The sequence below is a fragment of the Beauveria bassiana genome (assembly GCF_000280675.1).
Source record: "Beauveria bassiana ARSEF 2860 unplaced genomic scaffold BBA_S00011, whole genome shotgun sequence".
Classification (NCBI taxonomy): domain Eukaryota; kingdom Fungi; phylum Ascomycota; class Sordariomycetes; order Hypocreales; family Cordycipitaceae; genus Beauveria; species Beauveria bassiana.
In genome coordinates this window covers 716,182-728,311 of record NW_007930846.1, presented here as the reverse complement: position 1 = coordinate 728,311, position 12,130 = coordinate 716,182, and the positions used below count along the sequence as shown (strand labels likewise).

The 12,130-nt window shown below is 54.0% G+C and overlaps 5 protein-coding genes across 5 annotated transcripts; 3 read left to right on the top strand and 2 right to left on the bottom strand.

Moving 5' to 3' along the window:
• Nucleotides 1–261: 261 nt before the first annotated feature.
• On the top strand, nt 262–909 carry BBA_04859 (nucleotide exchange factor Fes1; the record flags this gene model as incomplete). The annotated part of the gene is made up of 1 exon (XM_008599956.1): nt 262–909. The coding sequence occupies one exon, from the start codon at nt 262–264 to the stop codon at nt 907–909; it is 648 nt and encodes a 215-aa protein (XP_008598178.1).
• Nucleotides 910–1,177: 268 nt separating this feature from the next.
• Nucleotides 1,178–2,394, bottom strand: BBA_04858 (ribosomal L5P family protein; the record flags this gene model as incomplete). Its single annotated transcript, XM_008599955.1, has 3 exons — nt 1,178–1,303; nt 1,360–2,053; nt 2,162–2,394. 3 exons carry the CDS (start codon nt 2,392–2,394, stop codon nt 1,178–1,180), a joined length of 1,053 nt encoding a protein of 350 aa, XP_008598177.1.
• A 1,000-nt stretch (nt 2,395–3,394) lies between these two features.
• Nucleotides 3,395–6,555, top strand: BBA_04857 (ubiquitin carboxyl-terminal hydrolase; the record flags this gene model as incomplete). Its single annotated transcript, XM_008599954.1, has 7 exons — nt 3,395–3,422; nt 3,501–3,627; nt 3,721–3,868; nt 3,927–4,019; nt 4,071–4,448; nt 4,514–5,240; nt 5,297–6,555. 7 exons carry the CDS (start codon nt 3,395–3,397, stop codon nt 6,553–6,555), a joined length of 2,760 nt encoding a protein of 919 aa, XP_008598176.1.
• Nucleotides 6,556–7,660: 1,105 nt separating this feature from the next.
• On the bottom strand, nt 7,661–8,799 carry BBA_04856 (eukaryotic porin; the record flags this gene model as incomplete). Its single annotated transcript, XM_008599953.1, has 2 exons — nt 7,661–8,410; nt 8,491–8,799. 2 exons carry the CDS (start codon nt 8,797–8,799, stop codon nt 7,661–7,663), a joined length of 1,059 nt encoding a protein of 352 aa, XP_008598175.1.
• A 1,008-nt stretch (nt 8,800–9,807) lies between these two features.
• BBA_04855 (6-phosphofructo-2-kinase) lies at nt 9,808–11,850 on the top strand (the record flags this gene model as incomplete). The annotated part of the gene is made up of 6 exons (XM_008599952.1): nt 9,808–9,821; nt 9,974–10,165; nt 10,214–10,517; nt 10,567–10,647; nt 10,699–11,292; nt 11,356–11,850. The coding sequence occupies 6 exons, from the start codon at nt 9,808–9,810 to the stop codon at nt 11,848–11,850; spliced, it is 1,680 nt and encodes a 559-aa protein (XP_008598174.1).
• Between the last annotated feature and the right edge of the window lie 280 nt (nt 11,851–12,130).

The window sequence follows — 12,130 nt, the reverse complement described above, 5'->3', positions numbered from 1 at the left end:
CATGAAGATTCGAGAAGGTAGGCGGATCTTCGAGAGAGCTTTGTGATGCAAAAGAGCAACCCCACGCTCATGGTCTTTTTAAAGCAGCTACACTGCCGTCAACTTTGTTGAATTTTATCTTTATAGAGGTTTTGGACAGATATTTTCTCCATCCGACACCCTAAAAGCAGACTTTCACCTCATAAGACACCTTCCCCCACCACACACAGCACCCCGCCTCATTCTACCCCTCCAAAAAACAAAATCATCAACACTACCACAATGGATGACAAGCGGCTCAACGACCTCCTTCGCTGGAGCATCGAAAACTCGGAAAATGGTAAAACCGACAGTCCTTCAGCCGCCGCCGCCGCACCCGCCTCCAACCTGACCCCCGAAGTCATGGCCGCCCTCATGGGCGGCCCCTCCGAGGCGGATTTGATGCGAGCGTCGATGGAGATCATCACGGCCGCCGACGTGACGCTCGAGAACAAGCTCATCGCCTTTGACAACCTGGAGCAGCTCATAGAGTCGCTCGATAACGCCAACAACATGGCCAACCTCGGCCTGTGGACACCGCTGCTCGCGCAGCTCGCCCACGACGAGCCGCAGATCCGCACCATGGCCGCCTGGTGCGTCGGCACCGCCGTCCAGAATAACGAGAAGACACAGGAGCGACTGCTGGCGGCGGGCGGCATCCGGCCGCTGGTGGCTCTGGCGACGAGCGAGGGGGAGCCCGAGACGGCGCGGCGCAAGGCCGTGTACGCGCTGAGCTCGGCGATTCGCAACTACCAGCCCGCGCTGGACGCGGCTGTTGAGGAGCTTGCGGCCGCAGGGCACGCGGCGGAAAAGGTGGACGCGACGGATATGGAAGCGGTCGATACCATCATCACACCTCTGCGCGAAAAGGCCAAGGGCACTTCTGCGTAGTAGACGAAGCAGCGTCAAACAAATGCCAGTCATGGCGGGACAATTGCATGAATTATGGCGTTGGGGCGTAATGCTTATGAAGAAACTAGTATCTGAAAATACCAGGTCTATTTAAACGAAACATAGATATAGATGCGGGATCACTCTTGAAGAAATATATTCTTGTTGATACATACAAATGTTGGTACATGGGAACATGCCTATGCTAAATGACAAATAGCACTCGTCGTCCTCTTCACCTCTCTTTGCTCCATCTCGAATTTCGCTTTTAGTACGTAACCTTGCCGTAGAATGGGAATCCCAGAGCTTCCAGCAACAGACGTCCGTGCCTGTCCGAGGTACCGGTCGTATGGATGATGATGTCGCAGCCAGGCATCAAGCCGGTCGGGTACATCTGGCGAAAGTGTCAGCTTCAAACAAAGCATACGCGGATTCGACGTGTAAACATACATCGAAATTATACTCGAGCTCGGGAAAGAAAGACATGTACTCGGGGGCCAGGCCCAGGGCCAGGTTGCCCGCGCGGTCACCAGAACTGCCCTTGACGCCCGGCCAGTCCTTGATCTTGGGCAGCACAAGCGTCACCAGCTTATCCACGAACTCGTACGCGGCACCGCCGCGGAGCGTGGCCTTGGCGCCCGTCTTTTGGCCCTTGCGAACGCCCCAGTGGATGACGTTGGACCGAGTGCGCGTCGTCTCGGGGAACTCGCCGGTGATGGCCTGCACGACGGCGCGCGCCACGTCGAGATATTCCTTGTTATCGGCGGCTGCAGGCGCGTACGAGTTGACCGTGACAGCCGCGATCTCGGGCAGGCTGTGCCAACTTATCTCGCGCTCGACGAGGCCCAGCCGGCCCGACTGCCCGCCGCGAGGGCCGCGGCGCGGTCGGTTCTTATGATAAGGCGACGAGCCGTCCCACTCGCGGAGTTCGCCCTTGCTCGACTCGGGCGCCTCGTACCCGCGCGGCTTGTGCGTGTACGTGAGCGTCATCAAGTCCGGCGCAATGGTGCTGTCATATGTGTGCTTGAGCCGCGGCAGGTTGAACGGTCCGGGCACAAAGTCGCGTGCTGTCGGGTCGGAAGAGGGCGGCGACTGGATAGGATGGAGGGGTCCTCGGTTGTACTTGGGAGGGTGGTATTGGTAACTGCATGTACATGTTAAAATCTTGCCTGTGACGCCGAACAAAATTGCATGCGGCGATGAGATATCATGGAGAGTGACGGCGCAAGCATGAGGCTGAGAAGCTACTCACCGACCACCAGGTAGCTGCTTATCTCTCGCGGTGTTGGCTCTGGCCTCTTGGAAGGACTTGGCAGCGTTTTCGTCGGGGCCTGGCGTAGAAAACGACGTCGACTCTTCAATGGCTGCCCAGGGGCTCGCTGGAGACGAAGCGAAGCGGCGAGCACACGGCGTGGCAGCCTGTTGGCTCCATTGTCTGCCGCTGACGGTGCGCAGTACGCGCATACCTTTGCGGGCACCAGCCATGGCGACAATCGTTTGGGGATTGCGAAAAAAGGCGTCACAATGGAAACGTCAAATCTCGCGTGGTCATGCAAGCCTGCAAATTTACTAGACAGCTATCGATGGAGTGTGGCTCGTGCGTTGTCAGCCACAAGCGATGTGGCGGTGCCGAAGAATTACATCAAGCAGGAACCAGATATCAGGCGCAAACTACTCTAGGAAACTTATCGTCTCGTGAGAGTCATTGATGTCATCCACAAGTTAGACACTGAATATTTCGAAAACATCCCGTACGGGTATTATGTTACAGCAACAGTTGGGTGAACGAGTACGACCGTAATTGGATCCTCTACCATGGTGACGCTCCAGTGTTGACAGAAGGCTAAAGTTTTCTCACAACACAGAAGTATCTGTGTTTATGGCAACCTAGAGTGACAAATATGGCTGCCTACTGGCCAGCATCATCAAGTTACGCAGCCATAGGTCACCAGCGCCAGCCAGTCAGGGGACAACGCGTCAACACTGCCGGGCGCCTTCATGTGTTGGGCGTGTGACGGCATGGCATCTAAATATATGAGGTCAAAATATATGAGTTTCACACCAAAGTTTCATCAGGTGAGAACGAGAACATCCTGGGGCGTACGACGGCCAGCGGCTGGAGGCAGCAGCTTAGAGCAAAACCAGATTGTGGCGGTGGCAGCTGGGCACAAGCCACAGCAGGCGCAAGCATGGGCAAACTCAAATGACAAAGCATATTGGAATCCAGAGCATTGGTCATATCAGTGCAAGGGCTACTATGCAGCTAAGGAAATTGTTTGTTTGAGAGCTCGAGCTTGATGATCAAGGAGAGCGAAATGTATGAGCGCAAAGCTCCCTGGCATAACTTCAAAGAAAGGCGAGTACTCCATCACCTTTGTTTAGTGGCCCTCGCTGAGCCAAACCCCGCTATAACAAGCCCAACAGCCCGCCCCCACCCGCCTCGCCTCACCTAGGTTCTTGTTGGCAGGTCCCTGGAAATCTCGCGATGACAACAAGCTCCCATTTTGCTTCTGGTCACGGACATTGCTAGACGCCCGAGTTCTTAAGGCTTCTCCAACATCATTCTCACATCCTTTGCAATTCCGCATCAGCCCCGATCCCGCTAGTCCAGCCCCTTCGCAAGCCATCCGCCCTGCAGCACCAGACTCTTTGCCAGCCAGCGCTACTCGGCTCTCTATCCTCGTCCGGTCCCGCATCGCGCGCGCCACCGCGAGCTTCGTTCGTCTAGCCCGTACAAACAAGCTACTTAAAGTCGTGTTTCCCGTATCATGACTATTGCTCATCTTTGGCTGCCTCGCTAAAATCTGCGAGGCATTGCACATCGCAACCACGCGCATCATCCTCCGACAGCTCCTCCCCCCGGTGGATATTGAGCATGAAGGAGTTTCCTCGCAAGTTCTTGAGCCTTCGGGACAAGAACCCCTCGCATAACAGAAGCAAGTCGGCGCCGCCCTCAAAGGTGAGATCAGGACAGGTTTCTTACCAGTCGGCTCCATGCTAAAGATTCACCTTCCCAGAGCCGACCCCGATCGACCGAGGCTTTCTTTGCTTTGTTTGGTCGCGATGCCAAGTCAAAGGACACAGTCGACAAGGCTGAAGAAGATGCCAAGGTAAGCTTCTTCCAGCTTCTGATGCAGATCGGCCGACTAAATAGCTGCTAGGTTGAGGATATTCTCCGCCGCCTCGATGAGCTCAATATTACCAACGTCACCAGCGAGCATATCCGAGAGATGCTCAGTACTCGATTCGGTGACGGCGATGCCAAAGACACTGCCGAAGTCATAAGCCTCGAGCAGAAATCCGCTGCCGGCACAATCGTTCCTTATAATCCTAGTGTGCAGATGCTTGGCGCTGAAAACCGCGGTGGTGTCACTTGCTACCTCGACGCCCTCCTCTTTTCCATGTTCTGCAAATTAGATGCCTTTGAGTGCATGTTAAAAACGGAATTTCCAGCCGAGGACCCCAAGGCGAAGCTCGTTAATCTGCTACGGGTATGGGTCAATCTGCTTCGGTCTGGCAAGCTAATCAACGTCGATCTGGTATGCAAGCGCTATGCATTATAATGCATTATCTATGCGCGACATGATGCTGATACAACGAACAGACTCGTCTAATTCAAGAATCTATGGGCGACAGTGGCTGGCCAGACGCCCGATTACTGGAACAACAAGATACATCCGAAGCGTTCGCTTTTCTCACCGAGACCCTTCAACTCCCACTTTTATCTTTACAGGTCGATCTTTTTCATCAAGGAAGAAGAGACGAAGATGATCACAAGGTCGTCTATGAACGTCTATTGAACCTGGCGGTACCACCAAATCATGACAACAAAGCAATTAGGCTTGAAGACTGCCTTGAAGAATATTTTAACGCTCAAGTCGACGTGCTGCGGGACAGTGAAGAAGCCAAGAAATCCCATTCGGAGGACAAGGGGCCTGATACTCCCACTCTTCTACACCAAAATACGATGCGGCTCGTTCGAGGCGAAGAGAACGGTGCATCTGCAACCTTGAGTGCCTCCCCCGTGGAAATGTCGCCTTTGCGCCAATTCCCCAGCCATTCATCAGTTGCAAGCGACTTACCCGCCCTTGAGCGGCCAGCGACGTCTACAGGTGTCTCTCATGATCAGGTGCCCAAACTTGAGGCCTCCGCTATTCCAAAGCGGCTCTCTTTGAGACACAGGTCTGCCAGCGTTATTCAAAGGGTTGTTCTCGATGCAAATGGGAAGCCCACAAGCACAGATGCCGATGACACTCGCAAGCCACAGCGAAAAGGCTCTATGGTGGTCAAGGCCGTGACAATTCCTGCTTGGCAATTTTTCCGACTTATCCGTAAGTTTGCCACGGTGTTACAAATATCCCAAAGGAAGCAAGGCTAACTGTCATAGCTTGGCACGCCGTTCGAGCAAATGAGCCTCGCAGCAACTCTGAAGTTGTGCTCAATTTTGAACAGCGTCCTGTCGTCGGCATTTGCCTAAAACGCTACGCCATGACAGAGACTGGGCAGCCAAAAAGACACAACACCTATATCGACATTCCAGACAGCCTTCGTCTTCCACACTTTATGCTTGCTGACGGCCCTGACACAACGGCGGACGATTCACCCTTGACTTCAGATTTCAAGCTTGTGCTACAATCAGTTATCTGCCATCGGGGCGACTCTCTCCAAAGTGGGCACTATGTTGCTTTTGCGAGAGCTGCTCCCAAAGTTCTCACCTCCAACAGACGGCATGACATCGATCCACCTCCGGATTATGAAGAAGCCCAATGGGTCAAATTTGATGATCTCGAAGAACCCCGTGTCACCTATGTTGACAACATAAAGAAGTCTCTCACCGAAGAGATGCCCTATCTACTATTTTACCAGGTTGTGCCCATGCTGGAGGTAGCTTGCCCTTCGATAGACGGCACCGCCACGGGACCGCCCTCTTACCAGGAATCTAAGATCAGTCTGGAGATGCAGAATTCTCGAGCAGCAACTGATGGCGGCCTGTCTAATCCGAGTAAGCCTCCTAGCATCCGCCTTTCCATGGATGATGAGCGGTCCACAGCTATCGTCTTTGATGGTTCGGCACGGCCCTCGGTTTCTGGATCCGTCCCTACAGAGTCACGGCGTGATAGCGCAAACTTTACCACGTCCTCCATTGCTACGCCTATCATGACCCCGACTCGTACACCAGAGGCTACTTCTCCCATCATTTCACCGAGCGACAACAAGACGCCCCGACTATCGCGAGCTGCGTCGCGCTTCAATCTGAGTCGTCAGAGCCGGCCAAGTAGCCAGTCTGGCGAGGGACGCATTAGTCTGACCATTTCTCGTCTTGGTGGTCTAATGAAGCAGAATAGGGAGGTTCTGCCTAGTGCTGAGAGTGGCGAGGAAAGAGGATCAACTCCCCTAGGATCACCCTCGCCAAGAAATGCCAGTTTTGAAGTTTTCCGCAACCTCGATAGCCAACAACAGCCACCCTCCACCGCCAATACGGCCACGACTGCCACCACCATTGCTACCTCTGCGACTGCCGCAGAGCCAGATACCAAGGTTCAGCGCAACAAGTCAAAGCACAAGACCAAGTCGCGAGAGAAGCCTCCCAAGCCTGCCAAGCAAAAGGACAGTTCGCAGCCGGACCGAGAATGCGTCCTGATGTAGCGGGGGCAAGCAGATGACGAACATTGATGATTTGATTACGAAACAAGGCGGCGTTTTGGGTATAGTTACTTTTCATTATTGGGTGAATGAGAAGAGAAAGAGGAGGGTTCGGGTGCTTTTCCGGATATACACCATGGAGATGCAGTATTGTGTTTTGATTTCTACTTTTCGTTTCTCTCTTCCTAGCTGCGCCACTCTAACCTACATCTTCGGAGCCCAGATCATTTGGATACACAAAGCTCGGCGACGTCACCTAGAGCAGAAGAAACAGTGGTAGCCTTTCGTCATGATACACGCCAACCAGGGCGCATGGCCATTCTTTGTTCCCATAACTAGCATTATGCATTCTTTACAGGGCATAGACTACACCGCTCCCGTAAATACACACATTTTCCCACGGCTCATGCTGGCAGACCCAGGGGGGGGGAATTAACGTTTTCATTGTTATTGCTTTTCGTGGCATGTCTTTTTCATTCAGCTTCTCCTTTTTGACTCTTGCTCTCAACACATTTGCAACCCTTGCCCAATCTCTTGTACACTATTCGATGCAAAGCTGTCACATCAAATCAAATAACTTCTTTCCTTGTCCTTTGGTTAAGAACCCAAATATATGCCAACAGATGTGCCTCTTCTTTTTCCTCTTCCCGTCACGTCGACCTTTCTCCTTCTTCTTCTTACCCAGTCAGTGGGAGGAAGAACAATGAGAGAGGAATGGAAAGAGAAGTAGAGAAAACAAAACAAAACAAAAGAGGAGTTTAATATACAGGGCCCAAACGAGTCGTTCGTTTGGGCCTGGCCATGTAGAATATGGAGATTCTCCGCGCCGCCCAAGTCTATGGTTTTAAGAAAAAAATGATGAAACGTCCGTGTGCGCGTGCCCAGAGCAGTGGAAAAAAGCGGGTAGCCATCAAGCGTTACTAAAAGCACAAGGGTGTGATGGGGAGAAAGTAGTAAGAAAATAAGGGGAAGAATTTGATGGACAGTCTGGCCTCTCTCGCTGCTTTCGGGTTCGCTAGGGTGGTCGATTCTTGTGTATTTTTCGTCAAAGTAGAATCGAGCCATCGCCGCGCTGGGCATGACTATCACGGGAGTCGACGGCCGTTATTTAAAAGGGAATGTTGGGGGCGTTTTGGGTGAGAGCCTCCTGCTGGTCTTGGAGTTCCTCGGGAGCGGCCTCGATGGACACGGCGAGGCCGAGCTTGGCTTGTTGCGTAAAGTGGTCAATGTCGGCGGCAAAGGTCACCATGACGGGGGGCGCGACACGCTTCTCGAGCAGGCAGCTCAACTTGCCGTTGGAGTCGGCCTGGGCACGGAACGTGGACATGCGGAAGTCATACTTGAGGCCGACGGCCGTGACGCCCTCCTTCTGCAGACCACCGCCCATCATGCCGGCAGAGGGCACGAGGCCGAGGGTCAGGTCAACGCCGGCCTGGACGCGCTCGGAAATTCTCTTCCAGAACGAGGTGTTGAGTGTTCCCATGGCGGCCTGGAGCTGCGCTGTCGCAACCCAGTCTGCGGACTTGTATCGGGCGCAGTAGGAGACGGCAGTTTCGGGGCCCTGGCCCAGAGAGGGGCGCTGCCAGACGGACTCGAGACCAAGCGCGAGCTTGGGGGTAACGGACTGCAAGTAGCTACCAATAAAGATGCCTGTGAGACCACCCTGGAGAAATGAAGGGTTGAGCATCTTGAAATTGGCGCTGAAGTCGTTACCCGTATATTCGTGCTCAAACTGAGCCATGTCCTGATTATCGGGGGACATGGAGGCTTGGACCTTGGAGATGAGCCTGTCCGACCATCGGAGGTTGAAGCGGCCGGAGACGGAGCCCTCATTATCGACATTGGCTTGGCAAAAGACCTTGAGTGAAGGTGTTAGCATGAAAAGGCGCAAAGAAGCAGAGAGAGGGAGAAAATCAGTGACAGTAATGCCAGACTTACGTTGGAGGTGCCGTACATGGCGGCAAAGGTGTAGGGGTTCAGCTTCTCGCCCATGGCGAAGCCGTGCGAAACCTGGAACAGCGGGGACATGCTGAAGGCCTTGCTGAGGTCGGCGCGAACGCCGGTGAACATGTGGTTGGTGAGGAAGACATCGCGCTGGACCTCCTTGCTGAGGTGCTCTATCGTGCCGGGGTTGGCCAGACCGAGCTTGGCGCGGCGCTCCGAAAACGAGTTGAGCGCATCGCCGAGAGTGAGCGCGATGGGGTTGCCGAAGAGAATCGAGCGCAGCGACTCGACGGCGGCAGCCATTGTGGTGATGATGCTGGGGGAGAGGGCGGGCCTAGAGGCGACGACCGTACCAAGGGGAATGCGGAAGGTGCGACGGAGAAACTAAACAAAATAACCAATGCACGCTGGTAAAGAGGAATCAAAGGCCAGTCCACAAGACCAGGTCGCGGTAGGGATTAAGGAAGGAGTCTTGTGTAGCCGTGAACGCCGGGTTGGTCGAAGGGGCGCGGATGGGCGAAGCTCGGATGAGTTGGGGATGGGAGAAGGCAGGAGAATAATTTTCAGTGGCCCCAATTGGGTAGGCCCGTCTCCTTTGGTGTTGACCAGCAAAAGGTGGCACCAGAGCTGATGACGGCTGGAGCCACAGTGTGGATGAACCGTGTCTGGCCAATTGGGGGGGTCGGCATTTAGAATGTTCCGTTCCGGGGAGGCGCACGTGCTGTTGAGTGCAAGCGGCCTCAGAATCGATTTACGAGAAGCCTTTTTGAGCAGAACGTGAATTTGAGCGAAATGAGAAGAAATTGCAGTGCGAAATGTCACTATTCTGGCTCTCAAAGGGCATACACTTTTTTACAGCGCCAATTGGCTCTTTCAAATTCTCATAACGTCGTATTAACACTCCCCGCTGGCTCATTACATAAGGTCTTGCCCCGCCGAAATCTATCCAGGCCGAGATCCTTGATGCACGCCACGCAGTAACAAAGCCACTTACCCTGGATAGCCGAGCAAATTGTGCTTCTTGGCTTTTACCTAGTCCAGGTTCTTGTGTCTCTCCTCGCTCAGAATAGAAGGCTACACCCCTATTTCTCCAGCATTTCTCTACGTAGAATATCAAAGGCCGCGTTGACACCTGATCTTCTGATCTTTCGGCTGCTGTAGGTGGTGACAACAAGCTCTGTCATTGCACCCCACCAACGAGACAGCTCAGCTGTTGCTGCTTGGCGGTACGACGGGAGCGGTAACCAAACTCCCCGTTGTCAAGCAACAAAACCCGCCGTTTAAACCCCGCGGAACTAAAGCCCCCTCACGATGGACACATTACTGTACGTTGCAACGCTTCATCAGCACCCTTTCCAACAAGTCTCAGCCCATCGCTCGACCGGCGGACCTGTCCACAACCGTCGGAGCAAATCGCGTGGGGTGATCGGATACCGGGGCAAAGAAACGGGGACAAGCAACATGCTAACCGCCACAGAACCGCCGAGATTGCGGCAAATGCGCCTCGATACCGTCGAAAGAGCTCGACCTTTATCGACGGCATCCACGATGTGACCGAGGACTCCTCCAACATGGCTCCGGCGCAGCTCTACAGCACCATGTCTGGCCGGCTGTTTCACTCGGGTCGGATAGCCATCGTCATGGTTGGACCTCCTGCGAGAGGAAAGACGTGAGAACTTTCAGTCGAGCTTCTGCTTAATTCTACTGACCATTGAAGCCACGTCTGTGTGTCGCTAGCCCGCTATCTTGGGTGGCTTGGTGTCAAGACGCGCATCTTCCACCTCGGAGACTACCGACGAGCCACCATTGGCCCGGAAAGCGCTGTTCCAAAGGATTACTTTTTTCCAGACGCCTCTCCGGAATCCGTCATTCTTCGTCAGAAAATTCTCAAGAAGTGTCGCGAGGATATTTACGGCTGGCTCAATCATGAAAATGGTCAGGTCGCCATTTACGACGCAGTAAACCCGACTGCAAGCGGTCGTCGCTCGCTGGCAAAGGAATTGGCCAAGCATGACGTTCAAGTAAGGATATCGGAGATGGCACGATGGATGAGCCTGCTGACAATATTAGACCCTCTTCATTGAGTCGTTTGTGGATGACGAGCGTATCCTGCGGGAAAATGCCAGAAACGTCAAAATCTCCTCCCCAGACGTATGCGCCTCTTCTTTCCCACAGGCTGAGCTAGACTAACAATGCCACAAGTTTGCTGGAATGGATCCCGACGAGGCTGCCAAGCTGTATCTGAAGCGGATTGAAGTCCGAATCCCCGTGTTTGAGACGATGGCCGAAGAAGAGCTCAACTATATCAAAATGATCAACGCCGGCGAAAAATTCTTTTACAACAATGTTAACTTTAGCTACCTCTCTCACAGAATCGTCTTCTATCTCACCAACCTCCACATCAAGGCCCGCAAGACCTTTTTTGTCCGTGCAGGCACGACGACGGACGAGGACTCGTTCCGCGCCGATGCGCCGCTCTCCGACGCCGGCCGCACGTACGCGAAAAAGATGACGGAGACAATTCTCAAACACCGCGTGCAAGAACACGTCGAATCAGGCGAGACTGCCGCTACGTTACCGCCGCTGACGGTGTGGACTTCGACGCGGCTACGCACCATTCAGACAGCAGACACTCTGCGGGACATGGGCTACAAAGTTCGGCAACGATCTCAGATGAGCCAGCTCAACCCTGGCATCTGTGAGAAGCTGTCAGAGCGCGTCATTCGCCAATTGTACCCCGACGAGGTTGAAAAACACGAAGTCGACCCCTACCATCACCGGTATCCCCGCGCAGAGGTATATCTCTCCCCTTTCTGCCACGGCCATCAACTCGCACGCTAATACACTTGTTTATATTAGTCCTACCACGACCTTGCCGTCCGTCTCGAGCCCATCATTCTCGAGTTGGAGCGTGAGCAAAACGACCTGCTCATCATTGCGCACGAGTCGGTTCTGCGTGTCCTTTACGCCTACCTAATGCACTGCTCGACCGTTGAGATCCCCGCGCTGCGGTTCCCGCGCGATGAAATCATCGAAATCATCCCTGCCGCGTACCAAAATGAGGCGCGCCGCATCCATATCCCCGGCCTCGACCCGGAGATGATCCCCGGCTCGCCCGACGGCATGAAGCTACTCGCCGCGGGCAGCAGCGCTCCGCCCGTTGGATCGGCCAGCCGCCCGGAGAGCCTACCCGCAAGCGGCCAGATGACGCCGCTGGCCGGCGTCGTTGCCGCGGCGGTCGCAGCAAACGAGACATCCACAACGGCGGCGGCGGCGCCCGTGGAGAGGCGCCCGGAAAAGGTTATCAACAAGTCCAAGGACACGGTGGCGGATAAACTGGACGACGAGGATTAGACTGTCGTGGCGGAGTTGCGTGAAAAGGGTTGTTGCGGCATGAATCGTGCGTCATGTGAACCGAAAGAGATTTCACCTCTTGCTGTGTATGGCTAAAGGATTTTTGTGATACAGAAATTGCACAATGACACGCATGAGGAACCTTTTTTTCATATTGACGACTCTTGTCCCTCCAGCTCAATGTTAGCGGTCTACTAGCCTCGATGGAAATTTCTCCTTTTGTCCATCCTTGCATAAAACAAAGGCTCAAACCTTTTCTTCCTAGTTCCCAGTCATGTCT